The 27,777-nt window shown below is 38.9% G+C and overlaps 1 protein-coding gene across 7 annotated transcripts in view; it reads left to right on the forward strand.

The window, feature by feature from the left end:
- Positions 1 to 23,353, forward strand: part of SLC39A12 (solute carrier family 39 member 12) — an 84,321-nt gene extending 60,968 nt beyond the window's left edge. For 6 of the 7 annotated variants that reach the window (XM_025000649.2, XM_025000650.2, XM_025000654.2 and 3 more), the window contains one exon: positions 22,785 to 23,353. In XM_025000649.2, the coding sequence (XP_024856417.1) occupies positions 22,785 to 22,913 (129 nt within the window). In that variant the 3' untranslated portion in view covers positions 22,914 to 23,353. Of the gene's footprint in view, positions 1 to 21,891; positions 21,950 to 22,784 lie in introns of all 7 variants that reach the window. The other variant, XM_025000653.2, reaches the window with a different exon arrangement.
- Positions 23,354 to 27,777: the final 4,424 nt, after the last annotated feature.

Genomic DNA, 27,777 nt, shown 5'->3' on the forward strand with positions numbered 1-27,777 from the left:
TGGTCTCCTTGACTGTAAAGTTACACCTACACCAAAGCCCCTGCATGGTGGTAGCCAGTCAAAAACTCCATAAAGAGTTAACCCAAGATAGTCAGTGGAAGCAATCTCTAAACCCTAATGGTCTTGAGGAAGTTTTGTGGTTTTTTTTAACTTTTTTAAAAATCATTTCATTTATTTATTTTATTTTTAGGCTATGCCACATGGCATGTGGGGGCTTCCTTATTGGCTCAGTGTTGAGGTAAAGAATCTGCCTGCCAATGCAGGAGTCAAGGGTTCTATCCCAGGGTCAGGAAGATCCCCTGGAGAAGGAAATAGCAACCCACTCCAGTATTCTTGCCTAGGAAATCCCATGGACAGAGGAGCCTGTTGGGCTACAGTCCATGGGATCATAAAGAGTCAGACACGATTTAGCAACTAAACGACAACATGCTACGTGTGGGATCCTATTTCCCTAATCAGGGGTTGAACCCACGTCCCCTGCATTGAAAGCATGGAGTGTCAACCACTGGACCACCAGGGAAGTCCTGAGGCAATATTTGATGTTCATGGTCTCTGTTCTTCCAGCACCCGATCTTGATTCTCCCCACCTTCAGGCAGCTCTTCCGCTGATTCGGATTTCTTTCCTGGTAGGGACACCCAGGGCTTCCGTATAGGGATCTGCTTTGTTTCTGTCAGGCCATAGTTCCTGTGGTTGCCTGTTCACCATTGTCACCAGGTATGGAAGCACCAAGAGAGGCTCCAAGAAATTCTCAGGTCTCTAGATACAGTCCTTGCTGCCTCCATTGTGTAGCGGTCACCCTGACTCCACGTGGTGACCATTGACAATTGCTCCCACCAGCACAGTAACTTTTTCTCTATTAGTTGATCAGTCAGCATGAGGTGCTCAAGTGACCACATGGTAGTCGTAACTTCAAGTTCAGTGGAAGTGTTCCCTGCTGTATTCTCCTCAAGATTAAGGATCTCTGTTATCTGATGGTGCTAGAGTTTTCAGGAACAGGAAGCACAAATTCTACAAACAGAAAAGCTGGCAGTGATTGTATACCATTGTTCATGATTTTCCCTATTGTTTCTGCTCTTATTTCTCCCTTCTCCTCACTTTGCATTTAATTTTCTGATCAATTTCTGGCTTTACGAGGTGGAGTGATGTATCATTGATTTTAAATCTTTTCTTCTTTTCTAGTGTAAGCATTGAAAGCTGTAAATTTCCCTCTAAGCACTGCTTTGCTGAATCTCATGTACTTTATTTCATTTCAAATATTTATTTATTTGACTTCACCAGGCCTTAGTTGTGGCATGTGGGATCTTCAGTTGCAGCCTGTGGTTCTAGTTCCCTGACTAGGGATCAACTCCATTGGGAACATGGAGTCTTAGCCACTGTACCACAGGGGTCCTCTCTTGTGTATTTTCATATGTTCTGTTTCCAGTGCAGATCATTTTGAAGTGTTTTTAAACATTCTAAACATCTCATAATTTTTCTTATTTGACCCATGTGTTATATGGAAGTATGTTGTCTCATTTCTCAATATTTGTAATTTAAAAACATGTCTTATAGTTAAATTTATTTTAATACTTGGTTAGTCAGAAGATATACTTTGTATTATTTTGCCCTTTGAAATGTTTTGAGACTTGCTTTATGGCCCAGAGTATGGTCTAACCTGGTAAATGGTCTCATATGCACTTAAAAAGTACATGAGTGCAGCAGCTATTGGGTGTGGGTTTCTGTGAATGCCAGTTAAGTCAGACTGGTTGATATTATTCATATTTTCAAATTCTGTATTAATTTTTTCTCCACTAGTTCTGTTTTATGCAAGGAGTTAGAATACAGGCCAATATTTATGGGTTTACTTATTTCTTAGTTCTGTCAATTGTGTTTCATGTACTTGAAGCTCTGTTACTAGACGCATCCATATATAGGGCTGTTATGTCTTCATGATTGAACTGATAATTTTATCATGATGAATGATTCCTCTTTGTTGCTGCTGCTGCTAAGTCACTTCAGTCGTGTTTGACTCTGTGCGACCCCATAGACGGCAGCCCACCAGGCTCCCCCGTCCCTGGGATTCTCCAGGCAAGAACATTGGAGTGGGTTGCCATTTCCTTCTCCAATGCATGAAAGTGAAAAGTGAAAGTGAAGTCGCTCAGTCGTGTCCGACTCTTAGCGACCCCATGGACTGCAGCCTACCAGGCTCCTCCGTCCATGGGATTTTCCAGGCAAGAGTACTGGAGTGGGGTGCCTTTGCCTTCTCCATGATTCCTCTTTATGTTTAGTAAATTCCTTGTCTTGTAGTCTCCTTTGCCTGATGCCAATACAGTCACACCTGCTTTCCTGCTTACTATTTGCATAGAATATGGAAAGTAAGGGGTGGGGCTTTGATAGAGTATTTGAAGTGACGTAACAGAGAAATGTCTGATATAATCAGCAATGTCTGTGATTAATGTGTTAGCATCCATGTATCTCGTTTATCTAATTTCTATAAATCTTATTTATAACCAGATCTGTTGATTTGCTGTCTTTTTCGTACTCCCATCTTTGCTACAAAGGTTTCCTGAGATTTGTTCTTTATAATTATAATGGCTGCCCAAAGATACACATGTCCTAATCTTGGAAGCTTGTGAATATGTTATCTCACATGTCAAAAGAGACTATGCAGATGTGATTAAGGTTTAGAACCTGGAGATGGGGAGATTGCCCAGAGTTTCTCATAAAGATGGTGCACAAGTGCTCATTTCCATTTTGCACATTAATAACAATGATGATGAAAATGATACAATAGTTATAACTACATAAAAATATGTACAAGGATTCAAAACAGACTTGATGTTATTTGGCTTATAATGTGTAGATACTACACCAAAAATATGTAATTTTCAGAAAATTTTAGCTTCTTAAAATTTAAAAATAAAATTCCTGACAATTGTAATTATTAATTCATAGCCAAATCTTTTGTTGTTGTTGTTCAATCACTAAGTCATATCCAACTCTTAGTGACCCCAGGGACTGCAGCATGCCAGACTCCTCTGTCCTCCACCATATCCCAGAATTTGCTCAAGTTCATGTCCATTGAGTTGGTGATGCTATATAACCATCTCATCCCCTTCTCCTGCTTTCAATCTTTCCCAACATCAGAGTCTTTTCCAATGAGTTGTCTCTTTGCAACAGGTGGCCAAAGTATTAGAGCTTAAGCATTAGTCCTTCCAACAAATATTCAGGGTTTATTTCCTATAGGATTGACTTGTTTGATCTCCTTGTAGTCCAAGGGACTCTTAAGAGTCTTCTTCAGCACCACAACTTGAAAGCATCAATTCTTCAGCACTTAGCCTTCTTTATGGTCCAACTCTCACATCCATTCATGACTACTAAAAATACCATAGCTTTGACTACACAGACCTTTGTTGGCTAAGTGATGTCTCTGCTTTTTAATATGCTGCCTAGGTTTATCTTAGCTTTCCTTCTAAGGACCAAGCACTTTCTAATTTCATGGTTTTAGTTACTGTCCTCAGTGATTTTGGTACCCAAGAAAATAAAATTCGTCACTGTTTCCACCTTTCCCCCTCCCATTTGCCATGAAATGATGGGACCAAATGCCATGATCTTAATTTTCTGAATGTTTAAGTTTCAAGTCAGCTTTTTCACGGTCTTCTTTCTCCTTCATCAAGAAGTTCTTGAGTTCCTCTTCATTTTCCGCCATTAGAGTGGTATCATCTGTGCTATCTGAGGTTGTTAGACTAATTCAAATTAGCCAGGGTTGTTGTTGTTTAGTCGCTCAGTCATGTCCGACTCTCTGTGACCCCATAAACTGCAGCACACCAGGCTTCCCTGTCTTTCACCATCTCTGGGAGCTTGCTCAAACTCATGTCCATTGAGTCGGTGAGGCCATCCAACCATTCCATCCTCTGTTGTCCTCGTCTCCTCCTGCCTTCAATCTTTCCCAGCATCAAGGTCTTTTCTAATGAATCAGCTCTTCTCATCAGGTGGCCAAAATATTGGAGCTTCAACTTCATCTTCAGTCCTTTCAATAAGTATTCAGGATTGATTTCCTAAATATTTCAGTGTTAGACATGGGTTAACTATCTTGCTTTTAAAAAATAAGGTTTACAGTTTAAAAAAAACATACATAACATTTTGTCTTAATTACCCTGGATTATCTGGGTGGTCCAAATCTAACCACCAGTTCTTAAAGGTGGAAAGCCTTCCCCAGTTGTGGTCAAAGAGATGTGATGAAAAAAGATTCAGAGAGATATGAGGTTGCTAAATTTGAGGCTGGAGGAAGGGGACCAGGAGCCAAGGAATGTAGGCAGCCTCTAGAAACTGGAAAAGCCAAGGAGACAGATTCTCCTCTGAAGAATCCAAAATAGTTAAGCAACAAGTTACTGAACCTCAGGTCTGGCTGCTCAAAAATCAATACCTGAGAGACAGTTGTTGGTAGAAAGGAAAATTTCTTTTAATCAGAATGCTGGTAATCTATGGAGATGGTGGACTCAGTATCCCCAAACACCATCTGCAAAGATTCTGCTTAGCCATGAAAGTTTTTAAAGGAAAAAGGAAGTCAACACAGTTAATCACTGAGTTGAGGGGGTCAGAGTCATCACCATCCCTCACTGCATACAGGCTTGTCGGCTTCTGGTGATCTTTCTTTAGATGCTATTGTGTTCACACAGTTTGTTCATGAGATTACTGAAGTGGGAACAAGGGAAGAGATCTGGTCATCTGTTCATTACTTATTCTTCTTTTCTATTTCTTTCATCTACAGAAAGCACCAAGGAGTTAGGCAAGGTATTGTGTGATCATAAGATCTGATAGGGGTGCTTGAGCTGGAAATGAGTAGAACACAGGGGCACGTGATTGAAAAGTTAGTTACAATATAGTTTTGCTAATATAGTTTTACAATATAGTTTTGATGGGAAAGAAGGTTTCCTGCTGTGGGTGATTTCCACAAAGAACTGTTTACAAGTCTCCCCTGTCAGATATCATTCCATTTAGATGGGATTAGGGATGAAGGGCCATCTCCTATAACTGTTTTATGCTGAGTAAGGGCATCAAGGACTTAATGTGAAAGATGTTGGCGTGGGTTTGAAGCACCTCTTTGCTGACAGTTTTAGCTGCCCATTTACATATATGAGCAGAACAAGCTGCAATTATTTTGATGCCCACAAAAATACAGATTGTTATGAGCAGTAGTGTTAATCCCATTCTCTTAAGGCCAGTTCTTGGAATACTGCTAACCATAAACTCATTTGTGCTCAAGATGGAGCAGCTTATATCACAGCTGCAGTCTGGTCATCATGCACTTGGCGTTTCCCCTCTGGTGGCAGTTATAATACCTGTAAAACAACTCAGAAATGTATATTGGACACTGAATCTGTGACTTCGTTGTCCTAATCCTTAATTGCTTGAACCTGCTCTTTTGGGACCCAGGAAGGGCTGGGAGACATCAGCTTTTCTACAAACAAGAGACGAGAAACATGGAGGAGCCTTTTTACTTGGGGGAGGAGGGAGTGGAGACCACAGTGATCTGCTTGGTTCCAAACACATTGATTTTTCTGGCGTATAGTTGCTTTACAAGGTCGTGTTAGTTTCTGTGTACAGCAAAGTGAATCAGCTACACATATACATATATTCCCTCTTTCATGGATTTTCTTCCCATTCAGGTCACCAGAGAGCATTGAGTAGAGTTCCCTGAGCTATATAGTAGGTTCTTATATATTATCTATTTTATGTGCTCTGTTGTGTCCAACCCAGAGATTGAACCCGAGTCTCCTGTGTCTTCTGCATTGGCAGGCAGATTCTTTACCACTGAGCGCCTGGGAAGCCCTGTTTTATACATAGTATCAATAGTGTGTAATTGTCAATCCCGATCTCTGAATTCGCCTTGACCCCCTTTCCCCCTTGGTATCCATAAATTTGTTCTCTATATCTGTGTCTCTATTTCTGCTGTTACAGAACTGTAAGATAAATTTGTGTTTTAAACCAACAGGTTAGTGGTAATCTGTTGACAGTAGAAGTAGGAAGCTAATATATCCCTGTGCTGCTAACCTTGGTTTAGATGCTCTTGGGAACAAGAGGCAGCTGTGTAGGAGCTTCTCATTCTGTATGAGAACTGAAAATTCCTTCCATGAAAATTCCCAGAACTAAAAATTCAGGAAAACTTCTCATAGCTACCCTCTCTAAAATTAAAAAATCTCTCAAACAGAAGGAAAAGACAAGCCCCAAAAGTATTTTTTTTCAGATTTGAATAAGAGAGAATTTATTTTTCAACAATATGATTTTTATTTAAAGAATGAGTTAATTCATTTTGAAGAGCATTAAGTAGGTTATGCCAGGGAGAGATTTATTTTGGATCTGAAACAAGTTGCAGACCTTTAGGCATTTCCTAAGGTTTTAAATCCTGTAAAACTGTTTCCATAGCAATAAGCTCATAGAAATCTCAAGGGGCTATCACGATGGAGATGTCCCTAGAATGGAGATAACTGGACAGCTGCCCAGGATCCAATATGTTAATAGCATCCAAGCTGATAGTGGAGGAGATGTAACTCAGAGAAGGAGGTTCAGGAGAAGGATGTGCCTACCAAATTCATGCTAAAATGAAAGAAAACAAAACTCCTGTGCCCTCTCCCTGTATATCAAGGTGACTTTTTATTTATTTTATTTAGCTGTGATGGCTCTTAGTTGCAGTACCTGGGGTCTTCACTGAGTCATGTGTGCTCTCTGGCTGTGTGTGACATATGGGTTGTCTAGTTGTGGTGCTTGGGCTTAGTTGCTCCAAGGTTTATGGGAGCTTAGTTCCTCATCCAAGGATCACACCCACATCCCCTGCATTGCAAAGTGGATTCTTAACCACTGGATCACCAGACAGGTCCCCATCATGTTGAGTTAATTGAGAATAAACCTTATTTCCAGTCCTCTCCCTCCACCAGTCTTTCTTACTACGTATATCTCTGAGTTGCTTCCTCTTCCACTCCACAGCTGTTTTTTTTGTTTTTTGGGTTTTTTTTTTTCTTTCTTATCTTTTTTTAAAACTTCTTTTTTACTTACATAATAATGGGAGAGGAAACAGCAAGATTGTAGAGGAATCACTTAGAGCAATTGGCTTATCTACCCTCTTCTGGGAATTAACATCCTCCAAGTAATATCCCAGCCATCCTTTTGCCTGGAGCATTTTCCAATTACCAAATAATTTTCTTTGTTTGCAAAGCATGGTAAAGACTATTTTGAACTTGAACTTAAGAGCCTCTGTTTTGAAAATGTATCCAAACACAGAAAAATAAGCTCTACCTATGACACCCACTCAAAGAATAGGATTATTAGTAATCCAGAGGAAGAACATTCACTGGCTTCTCTACAGTTATTTTAGTTCAGTGAATAATAACAGCTTTGAGAGAGTGAATTGAGAAAAAAGAACATAAATTGGCTGACAAAACAGCTACCATCCTACCTAGGTTTTGCATCATTTTAAAAATCAGGTGACCTGTGGCTCATCGGTAAAGAAGCTATCTGCATTGCATTGATCTGCATTGATCCCTGAGTCAGGAAGATCCCCTGGAGAAGGAAATGGCAACCCACTCCAGTATTCTTGCCTAGAAAATGCCATGGACAGAGCAGCCTGGTGGGCTACAGTCCATGGGGTCTATAAAGAGCTGGACATGACTTAGAGACTAAAAAAACAACAGTAATATTAAGCTCTTCCTACGCTTTGGGGTTGTTGATCCTATTCCCTGCTCCCCATTCTTTATCTTCCAATTTATTGCATTTAATTGAGTCTTCCTTTGTCAGGGGAATTTAAATAAATCCAGTGCAATTCAATCAGTAATCCATCACCACCAAGTTGGCACTAGTAGATGAGTCCTTTATCCAGAAAACTAGTAAGTTATTCTCACTTTGAAGTTTGCAATAGCCAGATGTAATGCCCTTTAAATAATATCCATCCATAAAAAACAGATATTTTGTTTGAAAAGACATAGAATTATCTTGATATGCACATTTGCTTTCAACAAATACTGTACTTGAAATCAATGAGTGTAACTGCCATCCTTTAAATCCATGACAAGCATTGAAAAGCCTTTTTAGGCAGCACAATGAATATAATTTAACATTCACAATGATTTCTTCACAAAGCAAGAAGTATGAATCATTCTTACCAACGGTTTTGAAAGATTTACATTCTCTTTCTGTAAAAATCAGTCAAACTCTACCCTTAGATATTTTCTACTGAGGAAATTATTAATAGACTAAACTTTGATGAATGCTGAGCTTTATAATTTTTAAAAAGTGACCACCAGAAATGTTTGTATTTTTTGCTCTGCATGTTTCTTTTCTTCTTGATAGTTTCTCAAACCATGTGTGCACACACAAACATATGTATCTTCTAAAGAAACCCATTTTTTTAAGAAAATGCTACAGCTGGCTGATGACTGTCTTTACTGAGCTGTATAATTCAGAGTTTATCTAACTCAACCGCTTTCCCTAACAACAAAAAAATGGATAAGTGAATTTTTTAATGCAAGTTAAAAGCAGGTAACATCTTTGTGTCTCTGAATTATGTCTGACAGTGATAGGATATTTGTCTTATAACTCAGTTTTCAAAAGAGAAATTTTCACTTATCTTCTATAGCAAATGGCTTCTTGAATTCCCTTGGGATACCATTGAGAAGGTAGAAACCTATAATATTGTATTTGAATATTTAACAAATAAAATATCTAATGCTGAATTTTTCAAAATAACCTTTTAAGCTTCCTGTTTGGTGATCTCAGACACACTGAGAACTGTGGCTCTTGCTTTCTTGCTTGATAAGGAAAATTAAAACTACTGTATTCAGTTGTTTTACAAACATAGCTATTAATTTAAAAAAACCTAAAGGAAAGCTGAAAGCTGATGGCTGCAGATGGTGACTGCAGCCATGAAATTAAAAGATGCTTCCTCCATGGAAGAAAAGTTATGACCAACCTAGAAAGCATATTAAAAAGCATAGACATTACTTTGCCAACAAAGGTCCTTCTAGTCAAAGCTATGGTTTTTCCAGTAGTCATGTATGGATGTGAGAGTTAGACAATAAAGAAAGCTGAGCACCAAAGCTCCATGCTTTTAACTGTGGTGTTGGAGAAGATTCTTGGGAGTCCCTTGGGCTGCAAGGAGATCAAACCAGTCCATCCTAAAGGAATCAGTCCTGACTATTCATTGGAAGGTCTGATGCTAAAGCTGAAACTCCAATACTTTGGCCACCTGATGCAAAGAACTGACTCATTGGAAAAGACCCTGATGCTGGAAATGATTAAAGGCAGGAGGAGAAGGGGATGACAGAGGATGAGATGGTTGGATGGCATCACTGACGCAATGGACATGAGTTTGAGTAAGCTCTGTGAGTTGGCGATGGACAGGGAGGCCTCCTGTGCTGCAGTCCATGGGGTCACAAAGAGTTGGACATGACTGAGTGACTGAACTGAACTGAAAGGATATCTGTGACAAAACTAGACAGTGTATTAAAAAGCAGAGACATCACTTTGCTGACAAAGGTCCGTATGGTCAAAGCTATAATTTTTCCAGTAGTCAGGTGTGGATATGAGAGTTAAACCATAATGAAGAGCACCGAAGAATTGATGCTTTCAAATTGTGGTGATGGAGAAGAATCTTGAGAGTCCCTTAGATTTCAAGGAGATCAAACCAATCTTAAAGGAAACCAGTCTTAAAGGAAATCAACCCTGAATATTCATTGGAAGGACTGTTGCTAAAGCTGAAAATCCAGTACTTTGACCACCTTATGTGAAGCACTAACTGGTTGGAAAAGACACTGATGCTGGGGAAGATGGAAGGTAAAAGGAGAAGGTAGTGGCAGAGGATGAGATAGTTAGTTAGCATCACCAACTCAATGGACATGAATTTGAGCAAACTCCGGGAGCTAGTGGAGGACAGAAGAGTCTGATGTACTATAGTCCATGGGGTTGCAAAGAGTCGGACATGAGTTGGCAGCTGAACAACATCAACAAAAATTCAAAATAGTACTTGTGTCAGTGGGAACACATCTCCCAATTTCAGGATATTGTTGGGCCAACATAGTGATTTGTGTTATAGGTACTAATTCTATTCCCGTGGGCTCTGTCCTCATGGTCTCATCGAATCCTAATCACCTCCTAAAGGCCCCCCCTCCTTATGTCATCACATTCAGGGGTATGCTTTCAACATATGAATTTTGAGGAAACAAAAATATTTATAATATAATATTTATGCTCTAGGATGTTGAGATCTAAACACAGAAAGAAAAGAAAGAAAGAAAGTGAAGTCGCTCAGACGTGTCCAACTCTTTGCAACTCTGTGGATAAAGGACCGTGCACCAGGCTCCTCTGTCCATGGGATTTTCTAGGCAAGAGTACTGGAGTGGGTTGCCATTTCCTTCTCCAGGGAATCTTCCCGACCCAGGGATCGAACCTAGGTCTCCCACATTGTAGACAGATGCTTTACCATCTGAGCCAGGACTTCCCTGTAGCTCAAATGATAAAGAATCTGCCTTCGATACAGGAGACCAGAGTTTGATCCCTGGGTTGGGAAGATTCTCTGGAGAAGGGAATGGCAATCCACTCCAGTATTGAAAGTTGGTTAATGGCTTAGTGGCTAAAGAATCTGCCTGCAATGCAAGAGACAAAGGAAACCTGGGTTTGATCTCTGAGTTGGGAAGATCCCTTGGAGAAAGGAATGGCAACCCACTTCAATATTCTTGCCTGAGAAATACCATGGACAGAGGAGTCTGGCGGGCTAGAGTCCATGCAGTCTCAAAGAGTCAACAAGACTGAGCCCTGCTGTAGTACTGCAGTATAACACAGTACCTAGAATCATCTAAACATAACCCACAATTTAATGTTTCTCAATACAAAGTGAATGCAATGAATCTTTAGTATTTGATAATTATTCCTATTGTATATTTTCTTACTTGTGATAGTATTACAATGAATAAAGGAGATAGTGAAGGACAGGGAAGCCTGGTGTGCTGCAGTTCATGAAGTCACAAAGAATCAGACATGACTTAGTGACTCTGTAACAAAGAGCTAAAGAATTAAAGCAAAGTTTTTGAAACCTTGGAGTGAGTGAGTGCATGTGTGTTTATTGTGGTAAACTATTAATAACAAAAAATTTACCATTTCTAGGTGTACAGTTCAGTAGCATTAAGTACACTCATTGTTGTGCAACAACTACCATCCATCTCCAGAACATTTTTTATCTTTTCAAACTGAAACTGCGTACTCATTAAACAATAATATACCTACCCTCAGCTCCTGGTAACCACCATTCTACTTTCTTCTCTATGAATTTAACTATTACAGGTACCTCACATTTGTAGCTGCTGCTGCTGCTGTTAAGTCACTTCAGTCGTGTCCGACTCTGTGCGAACCCATAGACAGCAGCCCACCAGGCTCCCCCGTCCCTGGGATTCTCCGGGCAAGAACACTGGAGCAGGTTGCCATTTCCTTCTCCAATGCATGAAAGTGAAGTCGCTCAGTCGTGTCCGACTTGTAGTGACCCCATGGACTGCAGCCCACCAGGCTCCTCTGTCCATGGGATTTTCCAGACAAGAGTGTTGGAGTGGGTTGCCATTGCCTTCTCCCACATTTGTAGAATCATGCAGTATTTGTCCTTTTGTGACTGGCTTGTTTCACTTCACATAATAACTTGAGGGCTCATTCATGTCATAGTGTTTGTCAGAGCTTCCTTCCTTTTTAAGGCTGAATAATATTCTATTATATGTATATCAGATTTTGTTTATCCATTTATCTATCAGTGGATACTTGGCTTGCTTTCCTAAATTCTTATTGAGAACTGAATAATATATTTGATCCTCAGGTGATTTTTTTAATTCACTAGAGCAATTTCCCTGGTGTTTTTATAAAGTTTGTGATAGTGAATGTCCAATGCAATCTTGCTTACTCATCAAGAATAACGTAGGTCGTTTACATTTCATCTAAATTTACTGAATGCATGAGATGATCACTGTTATAAAGAGTCAGCCTATGTATGTTGTCAACAGTCTGGAAGAAAAGCAAAAAGTTTATGTGATTGTGTCTGTGGTAGAACACTTATTAACACAAGTAAGTTGGCCAGCCAACACATGGGAGAAGAAAGACAGATAAAATTCAGTCCATCTCTTTCTTGGGGTGGCGAAGGCCAAACAGTTTTTCTGCTTTACCAGATTTTCAGCAAATTGTGATCTCATGGATGACAGGTTCAGAAAATTTTCTTGGAGACATAAAAAATTATACAGACTAAGTGGTTAGGTTTTATAAACACTGGATGAACTTTTGAGTGTCATTAACTGTAATAAATCTACCTACCTATTTAACAGGACTCCTACATGTCTCTTTGTTAATTATTTCTTAGACAACAGGTCACTGATAAATAATCATCAAATGACCCTTTAAAAGTCAAGAGAAAAACTAACTGAAAGTTAACGTTGTAAATATGTGGATGAGTGAATATTCTAAAGTTAATTTTTTTCTCATGTGTTTGACAACATATGACAGAACATAGAAACAACATCTGTGTACTCCAGTGGCTCTTCATAGCAGTGATGATCATTTGGAAAAAGAAAAAGAAAATCTAGGTGTTTCAGTGTTATAAGAATATGGAAAAGACTTGGGAAAAAATCTTCCTGTCATGAATATAAATGAAACACTTCTATATGGCACTATCTACTTTGTCCTTAGCCACCAAACAATTCAGTAACTCAAAATCAATTCAGTTCAGTCACTCAGTCGTGTCTGACTCTTTGCGACCCCATGCAGCACGCCAGGCCTCCCTATCCATCGTCAACTCCCGGAGTTTATTCAAACTCATGTCCATTGAGTCAGTGATGCCATCCATCCATCTCATCCTCTGTCATCCCCTTGTCCTCCTGCCTTCAGTCTTTCCCAGCATCAGGGTCTTTTCAAATGAGTCAGTTTTTCACATCAGGTGGCCAAAGTATTGGAGTTTCAGCTTCAGCATCAGTCCTTCCAATGAATATTCAGGATCGATTTCCTTTAGGATGGACTGGTTTGATCTCGTTGAAGTCCAAGGGACTCTCAAGAGTCTTCTCAAACACCAGAGTTCAAAAGCATTAATTCTTCAGCATTCAGCTTTCTTTATAGTCCAACTCTCACACTCATACACAACTACTGGAAAAACCATAGCTTTGACTAGATGGACCTTTGTTTGCAAAGTAATGTCTCTGCTTTTTAATATGATTTCTAAGTTGGTCATAACTTTTCTCCCAAGGAGAAAGTGTCTTTTAATTTCATGGCTGCAGTCACCATCTGCAGTGATTTTGGAGCCCCCAAAAATAAAGTCGTTCACTGTTTCCATTGTTTCCCCATCTATTTGCCATGAAGTGATGGGACCGGATGCCATGATCTTCATTATCTGAATGTTGAGCTTTAAGCCAACTTTTTCAGTCTCCTCTTTCACTTTCATCAAGAGGCTCTTTAGTTCTTCTTTGCTTTCTGCTATAAGGGTGGTATCATCTGCATATCTGAGGTTATTGATATTTCTCCCAGCAATCTCAATTCCAGCTTGTGCTTCTTCCAGTCCAGCGTTTCTCATGATGTTCTCTGCATATAAGTTAAATAAGCAGGGTGACAATATACAGCCTTGATGTACTCCTTTCCCAATTTGGAACCAGTCTGTTGTTCCATGTCCAGTTCTAACTGTTGCTTCCTGACCTGCATACAGATTTCTCAAGAGGCAGGTCAGGTGGTCTGGTATTCCCATCTCTTTCAGAATTTTCCAGAGTTTGTTGTGGTACACACAGTCAAAGGCTTTTCAAGCAACTCAAAATATGCTTCATTTTTTTCCTTACCCCCCTTGTTTTTACTCTTTCTACTTGTAGAAAACAGGAATGTTTAGGTGGAACAGGAGAAATATCATTAGATTCATAATCAATACCAAAAGATCCATAATCATTGTGATTTTTCTCCCAATAAGCTTATAGGCCAAGGTATGAGTGTTTCATTTATACCAGGCATAGATAATAAAAAAATTTTTGTCTACATTTTCTACAATGGTGGCTATATCCATATGTCACTATATATGGCTATATCCATATGTCACATATATATCCATATGGAGTGCTTAAAGTATAATGTTTTTAATTAAAATGGATTTTGGATTTTGATTTTTAGGAATCCTAGGAAATGCTTTTTTTTTAATTAAAAAACATTGCTTTAGAGCAGTTACAAGTTCTTAGCAAAATTGAGTAGAAAATAAAGAAAATTCCCACATGACATCTGACCCCCACACATATGTACCTTCCCCTACTATGAACGTCACATACCAGTTATGTTTGTGACAACTGATGAAACTACACTGATAAATCATTATCACCCAAAGTCCCTATTTACATGAGGGTTTACAATGTTTGCTGTTGTACATTCTATGGATTCTGACAGATGACATATATTCCTTCACTGTAGTATCATACAGAATAGTTTTGATGCCCTAAAAATCCTTGGTGTGTATCCTCGGTGATTCCTGGCAATGACTAATCTTTTTATTGTTTTCATAGTATGACTTTTCCAGAATGTCATATAGTTGAAATTATTATACTATGGTGCCTTTTCAGACTAGCTTCTTTCACTTAGTAATAGGCATTTGCATTTTCCCCACGTCTTGATAGCTCAGATTTTTAGCATTAAATAAATATTCAGTTGTATGGATGTACCATAGTTTATCTATCCATTTACCTAGTAAAGGACACCTTGGTTACTTCCAAGTTTTGGAAATTATGAGTAAAGCCACTGTAAACTTCCATGTGCAAGTTTTTCTGTCAATATAATTTTCCAGTGTTTTGGGGTGAATACCAAGGAGTGCCTTGGTAAAAGACTCTGATGCTGGGAGGGATTGGGGGCAGGAGGAAAAGGGGACGACAGAGGATGAGATGGCTGGATGGCATCACTGACTCGATGGACGTGAGTCTGAGTGAACTCCGGGAGTTGGTGATGGACAGGGAGGCCTGGCGTGCTGTGATTCATGGGGTCACAAAGAGTCCGACACGACTGAGCGACTGAACTGAACTGAACTGAACCAAGGAGCGCAATTTCTAGAGTATGTTTAGTTTTGCAAAACATCTGCCAAATGTTTTCCAAAGTGGTGGGGTCATTTTGCATTCCCACCAGCAATGAATGAGAGTTCCTGTTGCTCCAGATCCTTGCCAATATTTGCTGTTGTCAGTGTTTTGGATTTTGGCCATTCTAGTAGGTAGGTAGTGGTATCTCACGTATCTCACATGTCTCACTGCCAGTGTAATCTGAGATTCCCTAAAACCATATGATGTTGAACATCTTTTCATGTGCTTATTTGCCGTCTTTTCAGTTCTTTTACTCATTTAAAATATTGGGTTGTTTGTTTTCTTTGCATTGAATTAAGTTCTAAGAGTTCTTTGCATATTTTAAACAGTCTTTTATTAGGTGAGTCTTTTGCAAATATTTTTTCCCAGTCTCTGGCTTATATTTTCATTCTCTTGATGTTATCTTTTGCAGACCAGAAGTTTTAATTTTTTCTTTTTGGCCACACTATGTGGCTTGCAGGATATCAGTTCCCAACCAGGGATTGACCCTGGGCCAAGGCAGTGAAAGCCTGGAATCCTAACCATTTGAGCACCAGGGAACTCAGAAGTTTTTCATTTTAATGACGTTCAGCTTGTCAATCAGTTCTTTCATGTCTTTGATGTGGATCTAAAAAGGCATCACCATACCCAAGGTCATCTGGGTTTTACCTGTATAGTTTTATAATTTCATGTTTTTCATTGAAATCTGTGATTCATCTTAATTTTTATGAAAATTTTGTGTATAGATTCTTTTTTATTTTTGCTTGTGCATGTCCAATAGTTCTAACACCATTTATTGGGAAGACTATCTTTGCTTTATTACTTTTGCTCATCTGTCAGAGATCAGTTGACTGTATTTATGTGGGTCTATTTCTGGGAGCTCTACTCTGTTCCACTGATCTGTTTATCTTTTCTTTTGCCAATACCACACTGTGTTAATTACTATAGCTTTATTGTAAGTCTTGAAGCTGGGTAGTATCAAATTCTCCAACTCTATTATTCTCCTTCAGGATTGTGTTGGACATTCTGTGTTGTCTGCCTCTCCATATAAGCTTTAGGATCAGATTGTCAATATCCACAAAATAAGTTGCTGGGTTTTTTTGATAGGAATTGCATTCAATCTATAGATCAAGTTGTGGAGAACTGACATCTTGACAATATTGAATTTTCCTATCCATAAACATGGAATATCTCTCTATTTATTCTTTTTCCTTGACATCTTTGAGTTTTATAGTTTTCCTCAAATAGATGTTTTATATATTATGTTAGAGTTATATCTAAGTGTTTCATTTTGGGGTTCTAATATAAATGATGTTTTTAATTCAAAATCCACCTGTTCATTCCTGGTAAATAGAAAAGCAATTGACTTTTGTATATTAACCTTCTATTCTGCAACCTTGATATAAGCGTTTATTAGTTCTGTGAGCTTTGTTGTTTTGGCTTTACTACATAGACAATCGTGTCAAGTACAAATAAACGGAGTTTTATCTCTTTTTTCCCAATCTGTGTAACTTTTATTTCCTTTTCTTCTCTTACTGCATTTGCTAGGACTTCAATATGATGTTGAAAAACAGAGGTGGAAGGGGATATCCTTGTTTTGTGCCTGATCTTAGCAGGAAAGCCTTCAGTTTCTTACCACTGAGTATGATGTTAGCTGCAGGCTTTTTAAGATGCTAATTATGAATTTGAGGAAGCTCCTCTCTATTCCTAATTTGCTGGGAGTTTTTATTTTATCATGAATAGGTGTTGGATTTTGTCAATGCTTTTTATGCATCTATAGATATGATCATGTGATTTTTCTTTAGCCTGTTGATATTGAAATGTCAGTTCAGTTCAGTTCCTCAGTCATATCTGACTCTTTGAGATCCCATGGACTACAGGATGACAGGCTTCCCTGTCCATCACCAAATCCCAGAACTTGCTCAAACTCATGTCCATTGAGTTGGTGATGCCATTCAACCATCTCATCCTTGGTCATCCCTTTCTCCTCCCGCCTTCAATCTTTCCCAGCATCAGAGTCTTTTCAAATGAGGCAGTTCTTCACATCAGGTGGCCGAACTATTGGAATTTCAGCTTCAGCATCAGTCCTTTCAATGAATATTTAGGACTGATTTCTGTTAGGATTGACTGGTTGGATCTCCTTGCAGTCCAAGGGACTCTCAAGAGTCTTCTCCGACACCACGTTCAAAAGCATCAATTCTTTGGCGCTCAGCTTTATGATCCAACTCTCACATCCATACATGACTACTGGAAAAACCACAGCTTTAACTAGACAGATATTGGAATATAGATTACATTAATTGATTTTTTGAATGTTAAACCAGCCTTGGATGCCTAGGATAAATCCCACTTTTTTGTGGCATATAATTTTTCTTATACATTGTTAGATTTGATCTGTTAATATTTTGTTGAGGATCTTTATATCTCTGTTCATGAGAAATATTGACCTATAGTTTTCTTATCATATATGTCTGGTTTTTGGTATTAAGACAATACTGATCTCTTAGAATGAATTAGAAATTATTTACTCAGCTTCTTTCTTTCGGAAGAGACTATAGAAAACTGACATAATTTCTTCATTAATTGTTTGATAGAATTGACCAGTGAACACATCTGGGTCTGGTGCTCTGGAAAATTATTAATTATTGATTCCATTTCTTTCATAAAAGAAATAGACCTATTCAGGTGGTCTATTTTTTTCTTGTGTTAGTTTTGGCAGATTGCATCTTTCAAGGAATTTATACATTTCATCTAGGTTATCAAATTTGTGGGCATAAAGTTATTCATAATATTCCTTTATTATCCATGGATTTTTTAAGTGATATCCCTCTTTCAATTCTGATATTAGTAATTTGTGTCTTCTGTTTTTGTTTCTTAGTTAGCCTGGAAGAGACTTGTCTAATTTATTGTTCTTTTCATAAAATCAACTTTTGTTTTTGTTGATTTTTCTCTATTGATTTCCTATTTTCAATTATACTGATTTCTGCTCTAGTTTTTATTATTTCTTTTTTTTTTTTTTCCGTATTTGGGATTTAATTTGCTAGTTTTCTTCTAGTTTCCTGAATTGGGAGCTTAGATTATTGCTTTTATATATTTTCCCCCAATATATGCATTTGATCCTGTCAATTACCCTCTATTTACTGTGTTCACTGAATACCACTAGTTTTGATACGTTGTATTTTCATTTTCATAGTTTGTCTCACATTCTTTCAAATCCCTCACCCTGAGAAGGTCAGAGTCACTGTCTCTCTTTCACTACAGTCATTTCTACTGAAGCACAGGCTCAAGTCGACATGAATGGGACATTGAATGCAACTTTGGCGCTACTGAGACTCGGCGCTGGATAACTCTCTGTTGGGGGGTTCTCCTGTGTGTTGTAGGATGTTTAGCAGTGTCCCTGGTTTCTATCCACTAGATGTCAGTTGTCCCTCTGCCCCTAGTCATGACAGCCAAGAATGTCTCCAGACCTTGTCAAATGTCCCCTTGGGGGTTCTCTCCTCTGGTTGAGAACTACTGGATTCTTGTATCCAGCAAGAGAAAGCTCGAACGTACAACATATGCAAGGGCTTTAGATTTATGGCAACAGAAAATAGGCTGATGTATTTTTTCATGCCTCTATGGGAGCATCCTGGACGTTCTATTTGGATGTGCTTGAAATGGATATTTCTTTGTTTTAACCAGCAAACTAGATAGAAGGAGGATTAAGATTATTGCAACCTGGTATCTCACATCCCAGTACAGAGCAGCAAAATAAAAGACAAAGGTGAATCCAAAACTGTTATCCTGGATGGATGGATAGCCTTAAATTATGTTACATATATTTATTTTTCCAGAATCCTTTTCCTTACAGGTTATTACAAAATATTAAGTAGAGTTCCATGTACTATTCAGTAGGTCCTTGTTGATTATATATTTTATATGTGTAGTATGTATATGTTGATCCCCAAATCCTAATTTATCCCCATGCTTCCTTTCCCCTTTAGTAATCATACATTTGTTTTCTACGTCTGAGTCTATTTCTGTTTTGTAAATAAGTTCATTTACACCATTTATTTTAGATTGTTTCTCTGGATTACTTCACTTCATGTGATAATTTCTAAGTCCATCCATGTTGCTGCAAATGGCATTCCTTTCTTTTAAAAAATTAAAATAATTGGCTCTGTGATAACTTCCCATCGATTCAGCAGTACTTTCTAGCAGCTTGTTTTTCCTCAAGGTCTCTCAGGATGCTCTAGAGGAAGGTCTTATGTAACATCTACTTTGATTTACATCCTTTTTTTAATCACACCTTTACTTATATCTTTCCTTCTCTCCTATTGACTCCTCAAAATCCCGCAAGAGGTAAAATGATTAACGCCTTTCAGTTATGAGGAAACACTGGCTCAGGAAGGATGATGACTTATCCAAAGGCACTTAGACGTGACGTCAGAACCAGGACAAGAAGCCAGATCATCTCATTATTGTACAGGATATACAAACACCTGCAAAGACCAGTTTTCTATCTGAAATTCACCTCTGTTATGGCCCAATACATTTCTAAGTAGCTAGAAAAAAAATGCCAACACTAAAAAGTCCAATTAGTCACTGCATGTGATAAAAATATGTAGTAGAATACATAGGTATCACACGGCCTTTGTCATAAAAGATAGCATGTTACTGCTTCTGTTTATAAGGCAGACAGTAAGCACTGGAAAAAAGCTGTAACAGACTAACTTTGTAAGTCTATAGAAACAGACAAACAATGAAAATTTCAAATTTTAAAACTTTAAAGAGATTCTCACCCTGACATGGAAGCTTTGATCATAATTTGATTGGCCTGTCTGCACTTCCCATGTCCACATGGTTTGGTAAGAAAGCCTAGTTAAGCTTGCTTTTGAGACAGTACTTGGCACTGTTTTGGATTATTATGGATGACATATGAACCGTAATATCTCTTGGGTACATACCAAAATACTAGCAAGTTCTACAGAAAGTCTTTCCAAAAGATACAAGCATAAAATGTTGAAGCTCAAACCACATCTGATTGCAGCATTTCACTTGCTCTGAATCTAGCCATATTTTTAATCATTTCAGTCAGCAAATTTGAAGGGAAATAAAAGTCCATAGGAATTCATTTTTGAGAGTACATATTGTGCTTTTTCTTTTTAAAAAACACCCAAGAAGAGTTTAAATGCCACCATTTTCCCTGGCTTTCAAAAAAGAAAAGTCCCCTTTTCCTCCAGGGCAGTTAAACTGTTATTGAACAGTTTTACAGATCTTGATTCATACCCGAAGACTAGAGGGGTGAAATGATGAATAGAATGTGTTAACATTGAAGTAAAAAGTAGAAAAAAAGAGAAATGATAGCAAAACAGCCTTGCCTTCTAGAGATAGTACTAGGAGAAATGTTCTTCAGACTTTTGCCAGATATTTGGAAATCCTGAAGCAGAAAGTAACTTCGTTTTTAACCTCCATGCTTGGCAAGTTCCCCGAGTCTAATCAGTGAATGTCAAGACACGACAGTCAAGTAGTTGTAATTTTCTGGAAAATAATCTTTAAGATGCAACTCTTGAACATACCACTGTGAAGTTCTTTTTAAAAATTTCAATCAGGCATAGGAAAAAAATTCCCTGATATGCACGAAGCCCACATATTGACTGTAACTGGTCTACAGATAATGGTCCCTACAAGTTCTCTTAATTAACTGAGATGTAGTTATGATGGTCAACTGCTAATTAGGATTTCTGAACATTTTAGCAAGTGATAGTAAATAAATGTTTTACACTTGATTCCATCCACATAATTGTATCCCTAGTCAAGTTGAAGCTTAAAAGTGAATGCTCATGGAGAATGTTAAAGCACATCAGGAAGGCAAGTGGATAAATGCTAATATCATGTCCCATGCAGTAATTTTATATGAGGGAGGACTTGACATAAAGAATGGTTTATGGAACATCCTCTGAAACTAAGATGGTGTCTTTCCTTCTTCTACACCTAAGGTTCACACTCCTGGGCCATCCTAAGTTCACACTTCTTTGTCTATTTCCATCTTTATTCTGAAAAATGGCTTCTTATTGGTGTCATTAAAGATCTGCTACTGGATAGTGCAACATTTGCCTTCAGTACGGTTTATAAATGTACATACCCCTGAATGGATGGCAAGTTATCACAGAGCAAATTGTTTTAATTAAAAAAGCAAGGAGTGCCATTTGCAGCAACATGGATGGACCTAGAGACTACCATAATAAGTGAAATTAGTCAGACAAAGACAAATAGCTTATGTTGCTATATGGATAAGCCTATATTGCTTATATGTGAAATCTAGAGAAAATGATACAAATGAATTTATTTACAAAACAGAAAGAGACTAGACTCACAGACATAGAAAACAAACTTACAGTTAGCGAAGGGCAAAGGGTGTGGGGGAAGGATAAATTAGGAGGTTGGGATTAAGATATACACACAGAACCCTACTTAATATTTTGTAGTAAACTTTAAGGGAAAAGAACCTGAAAAGGAATGTGACACATATGTATATTACATAATTTAAGGCTATCCATCCATCCATCTGTCCATTCATCCATCCGTCCATTCAGGATAGCAGTTTGGATCCCACTTTGTCTTTTATTCCATGGCTCTGTGTTGGGGTGTGAGATAGCAGGATGCAATAATTTTACTCCTCCTTCCATCTATTTTGCCAGTTTGAACACAGAAATATCCATCTCAAACACACTGAAACAGAACATCCAGGATGCTCCCATACAGGCATGAAAAAAAGACATCAATCTGTTTTCCATTGCTATAAATTTAAAGCCCTTGCATATTTTATATGTTTGACCTTTCTTTTGCTAGGTACGAATCCAGTAGTTCTCAACCAGAGGAGAGAACCCCCAAGGGGACATTTGACAAGGTCTGGAGACATTCTTGGCTGTCATGACTAGGGGCAGAGGGACAACTGACATCTAGTGGATAGAAACCAGGGACACTGCTAAACATCCTACAACACACAGGAGAACCTCCACAACAGAGAATTATCCAGCGCTGAGTGTCTGTAGTGCCAGGGTTGAGTTCAGTGTCCAATCTCTGTTGACCTGAGGCTATGCTCCAATGGAAATGATTGTCATGAAAGAGAGACAGTGACCCTGACCTTCTCAGGGTGAGGAATCAAAAGAACGTGAGATGAACAGATTGAGGAATGACTCATAGAGGTTGAGTGAATGTTTCCCTCTAAATGGCGTTACAGCATTTCACAAACATAAATCTGTTGCTATTTCTCTCTCTGAGAATAAAACCTAGCCTTAGGAAATGATGCTTTTATTGTTCCAAAGGTCAGGAAGATCTCAGTCATCATTTTGAAAAGAAACAAATATATGCTTTGTAATAGCCAGTGCATTTAGCAATTTCATAAACCCAATAGGACCATCAAAAAGAATTCCTTTCATCTATTATATATTTCACATTAAATATTTTCCAAAAAAAAATCAGAATTAGATTTGCTTTCAGTTGATAACTGTCATTTTAAGATTTCTGGCATTGCTAGGATCCTTGTCACTACATTCTAATGGTTCAATTTATCTGATGTTTTAGAATTTTGGTGAGAGTGGGTATTAAACATTTTAAAACCATTTGGGGAATTGGAAAGGTTATTAAGTTCTGAATAACAGAGTCTCTCATGTTTTCCCACCAAACTTTTCCCAGCAGTGAATATATCTGGATCTTATTCTGGTTTTTTATTCTTTTTTTAGCTTCCTGAAATGACTCATGTTCAAACACAGCGACCCTGGTTGATGTTTCTCCTGCAAAACTTTGGACTGACCCTAGGTTGGCTTTCTCTCTTCCTCTTGGCTATATATGAACAAAATATTAAAATATAAGTTTATAGTCTCAAAATCCTTCAAAAATCAATTTTCTGGCCTCACTTCATTTCTTTTATTATATTCTATAGTGATTTATAAATTAAATATTTTTATCATAGGTGAAATGTGTATCTTTATTAACTTATTAATTTAATAATGTAATTTTGTTCTGTAGTATATAAATTGAATTTTCGTTTTAAGTTTCCAACACCATGATGGAACTCACACCTTTTTAGTAATTGGTAAGCTGTAAATTAATTCTAGTAAACTTTCAAAAAGAATTGTTTCCCTAGTAAAAGATGTTTGTTTGTAGTATTTGAAATGGACAGATGTCTGTTGGGATACAATGTGTTTCAACTTCTTTGCTATCAATAATATATTTTTGTGTGTATGTGAAATTACAAACCATAAGCAAACTAAGTTCCAAAAAAATGTAATAAAGTCCAGTTTTAATGTGATGGTTTGTATTACCTTTTGTTACTGGATGTCAGATTCTATATCAACACTAAAAAAAAAAAAATATATATATATATATATATATATATAGTTCACTTAAGAGCATGACCCACTGACTCAGAAATGCTCATAAATAAGCAAACTTGGGAAGTTTATTTTTTTATTCATTTATTTATTTGACTGCACCAGTTGCAATATGTAAGATCCAGCCGGACCAGGGATTGAACCCAGGCCCCCTGCATTGGGAGTACAGTGTGTTAGCTACTGGACCACCAGGGAAGTCCCAAAGCCTGGGAAGTTTAAAGGCTATTGTGTCAACACTCTTCTCTGTAATCACCAAAGGAAATCTGGTCCAGGTAAAGAAAACTGGAAAAAACAGATGAAGTTCAAAAATTTTTAACAGAACAAAACTTGAGTAAGGCTGGAGATTACTGTGTAAACTCTCATGGATTTAACAGAGTATATTTATGAGAATAACAGTACTGACATGCAAAACATGTTCTATTCTTTCTGAGGAAATATAGAACATTATTTCAGTAGGTACATCATGAAATATACAAGCAGCATTACTGATAGCCTAGCAAACTGAGCCACCAGGGAAGCCCTCTAGCAAAATTATTAAAATGGAAAATAACTCTGGCTTTAGTCATTTTTCTTAGAAAATAGATGCTTCACTTTTTTTTTTAATGAGATATCTTGACAAGGGGGGAAAAGCCCATTTTACTGCCAAAATGAATCGTGTCACTCAGTCACATAACACCTTTCCTGCTGCTGCTGCTGCTGCTGCTGCTAAGTCGCTTCAGTCGTGTCCGACTCTGTGCGACCCCATACACGGCCTCCCACCAGGCTCCCCCGTCCCTGGGATTCTCCAGGCGAGAACACTGGAGTGGGTTGCCATTTCCTTCTCCAATGCATGAAAGTGAAAAGTGAAAATGAAGTCGCTCAGTCGTGTCCGACTCTTAGCGACGTCATGGACTGCAGCCCACCAGGCTCCTCCATCCATGGGATTGTCCAGGCAAGAGTACTGGGGTGGGGTGCCACCGCCTTCTCCGACACCTCTCCTACGTACACACAAACACAATCTTCAGACACCTTTCTTTGATTTCAAAATGGAGGGGGGCGGGGCAGGCAGTTCTTCAGTTGTCTTTAGAGCTTCAATTAAGGCATCACGATATAGTGCAGTAATTCTCGAAAATTCAGCAGACGTTAGGACTAATGGAAGATTTGTTCCAATGTAGAGAGCTGAACTTCATCCCTAGAATTTCTGCTGCTGTAAGTCTGAGTGGGGCTTGACTTTGAACAGTCTGCAGGCAATACTAATACTGCGGGTCAAACGCCCCGCCCCCGCCCCAAGCTTCACGGGCTTTGTTGATATCAGGTGCACCTGGCGTTGTTGAAAAAGAGCAGGCGCAAGACTCTGTTGCCCATTTAAGATGATTAACACCCTGCGAACCTCACGCGAGACCTGAGTTCCTAGGTTGAAACCCCAAGCTCTTTCCCACTTGCTTGTGAGCAGACTATCCATCTCGGGAGTTACTGGATGAAGGATGTGCAGGTAGCCCTTTTATTCATCTTTGCCTTGAAAGGTAAGCGGACCCCACACGTAGAGCTTTGCCGTTCTTTTGTTAGAGAATGACGTGGAGCTGAATAAAACCCCTTTGTACAGGTCGACGTGATGTGGAGGTGACAGAAAGAAGCACCTGGCACCAACCGTATTTGGGTTTCTATGAGCACGTTCTGATTTTGGCATCAAGCCTTAACCTCAACCAATTTAATTAGAAAAGCTCTGACAGATGATTTTGTTCCAAGTTCAGGTTTAGAGTTGGTTTGGGGCTTGGCTAAATTAAGCATGTTGGTGTGAGCTACTCACCCTGTAACCTTCAAGTTAAGAGTGGGTTTAATTTCTTTTTAAATTTTATTGTAGTATTAATATCCACTGTAAAGCAAAATGATTCAGTTATATATACATACATATATATACACACACACACACACACACATATATATATATATACACACACACACACACACATACAATCTCTTTCATAAGCATTTCCACTATGGTTTATCTCAGGTTATTGAATATAGTTCCCTGTGCTATACAGTAGGACCTTGCTGGTTATCCATTTTAAATATAGCAGTGTGTACGCGTCCATCCCAGGCTCCCTAATTATCCCTTCCTTCCATCCTTCCCCGCTGGTAACCATAAGTTCGTTCTCTAAGTCTCTGTGTCTGTTTCTCTTTTGTAAATAAGTTCAGTTGTATAGTTTCTTTTTTGGATTCTGCATATAAGGGATGTCCTATGTTTCTCCTCTCTGACTTCACTCAGCGTGACACCCATGACACCCATCTCTAGGTCCATCCATACTGCTGCAAATGACTGGCTCTTTGTTAATCCCCACCAGCAACCCAATAGCCTAAGCTGGGCCTCCAGCCTCAAACAATCTTAAAATTGCTAGAAATTCTCTTTTCTTCCAAACTGAGTGGTAACGATAAAAATATTATGACAACTCCTTGCCTTCTAAATATGGACAGAGTCTAAATTTGGGATGGCTGACCATGGTCATCCCTTTCAGTCATCTAAGTTATGTGTTACTCACTGAGCTTTGGGGTAAATGGTGTTTTCCTTGAAACCAGATTTCTCAATAGTGTTAGAGTATTTCTGTTTACTAGGCCTAAATTTAGGATTCCACTGTATTTCTTCTCGGTGATTGATTTGTATTTTCGTCACTGAACTAGAAATGCTCCTGGAGGGAAAAGCCAAAGAGCAAGTTATACAGAATTCTTATTTGAATATCCATCACTCACTGACAGAGCCCTCTTTAGGGAAAGGAGAATTGGTGTCATGTCACCGTGAGGCTGAATTCAGGGCCTGGGAAGGTGCTTCCACTGCTGTGGGCTGACTGGGGTGTTACGGAAATATGCTCATAAGTTATAGTCACAGCCACCCCTCCCCCACCCCTTCCAGAACCCAGTCTTCCGTGGTGAGACTGCGCCTCTCTCTGTAAGATGCGTATCTCATGATACTGCACTTTGACAATTTGCTTTCCTCTTCAAAGCTGGAGCAAGGGACAGGTCAGATCATGATGATGCCGATCTGGAGGGTGGACTGGACCAATGAGGTTGGGACTCTTGTGTGATCATGAAGACTTCAGGCTCTAAACTGAAATGTTGGTTCAAATCCCAGAAATGCTACTTAATTACCTTAGAACTTCTTTGAGCAATTTTTCTTTCTGTAAAATAGGACTGAAAATAGACATTATCTCATTAAATTGTGGGGCCAATATGAGATGCTTACTGTTCATGAAGCACAGTGCCTGGAGAATACTGATGATGCAATAAATGTTGAATCATCATCACCCGTATCTTTAGTCTCTTCTTTCATCACATATTCACAGTTTACTGCTCAGGGCTGCACCTTGGCTCATGAAAATGTCTTTTCTTGGTAGAGAAACCAAGAAAATGTCTTTTCTTGGAGATCACACCTTTTTATGTTTTTATAATCTTCTACTCAAGCCCCCAAACCAGCCCCACGAGTCACTCAAATCTGTCCTTCATGTTGTTTTCTGTTGACTCACTTCCAGAGCCTAAGAGATAGGGGCGCCCCTCTGGTTGACCCTAACCTTCTCAATGCCCAGGGAAGCCTCCTTAAATGTGTCATAATGCTTACACCCACTGTGAGCCCCTCTCTCTTATTCTTCATCTTATTTATGAATTCTTGATGCCCAGAGGCACTCACTTTATATTTTTTTAAACTCGCTATTTTATATTGGAGTATAGTTGATTGAGTATACTTCTCTGTGCCGTCCTTGTTGTTTATGCATCAAGGTTATGACCTACTGTGTTCCACTCTGATCACACGTCTAAGGATCTGGAGGTTGAATAATGGAAGCTGAGGCAGAAGAACCTGTCTGAGGTCACGCTTGTTGTCACAACTTGATTTTAAGTCAGAGCCCAAAAGAGTTCAACCCACTGCTCTGTTGCCAGTGTACCTGCTGAGGGAATGTGACCAGCTCTGCAAAGAGTCCAGGGTCCATCAGGCATCTCCCTCGGGAGTGCTGGCATGCTCACACAAGGCAGGCACCCTCTAGCTGTGGGCACACACGGCCACCCTGGACATCGAGGTCACCACGGACAGCAGTGCCAACTCACCAAGCAGACGCTCATACCTGCACTAGCGACCCCTTGTGTGGGAGGAATGATCCCCGTCCACCGTAGTCAAGCTTTTTACCTTCATAGACACCTCTCAAAACCCAGTGGAAATCACAGAAAGTTGGAGAGGCCAAAGAGGCTTTCCCAAATCCAAAGTGACGTTGCCCTTTATGAAGGGCCTGTGAGTGATACCTGACCTGGGAGCTATACCTGCAAGTCAGACCTCCCACACCACAGTCTTCCAGGTCTCAGAGACAGATTTTGTCATGTGGCT

Source organism: Bos taurus, chromosome 13 (assembly GCF_002263795.3).
Source record: "Bos taurus isolate L1 Dominette 01449 registration number 42190680 breed Hereford chromosome 13, ARS-UCD2.0, whole genome shotgun sequence".
NCBI lineage: Eukaryota > Metazoa > Chordata > Mammalia > Artiodactyla > Bovidae > Bos > Bos taurus.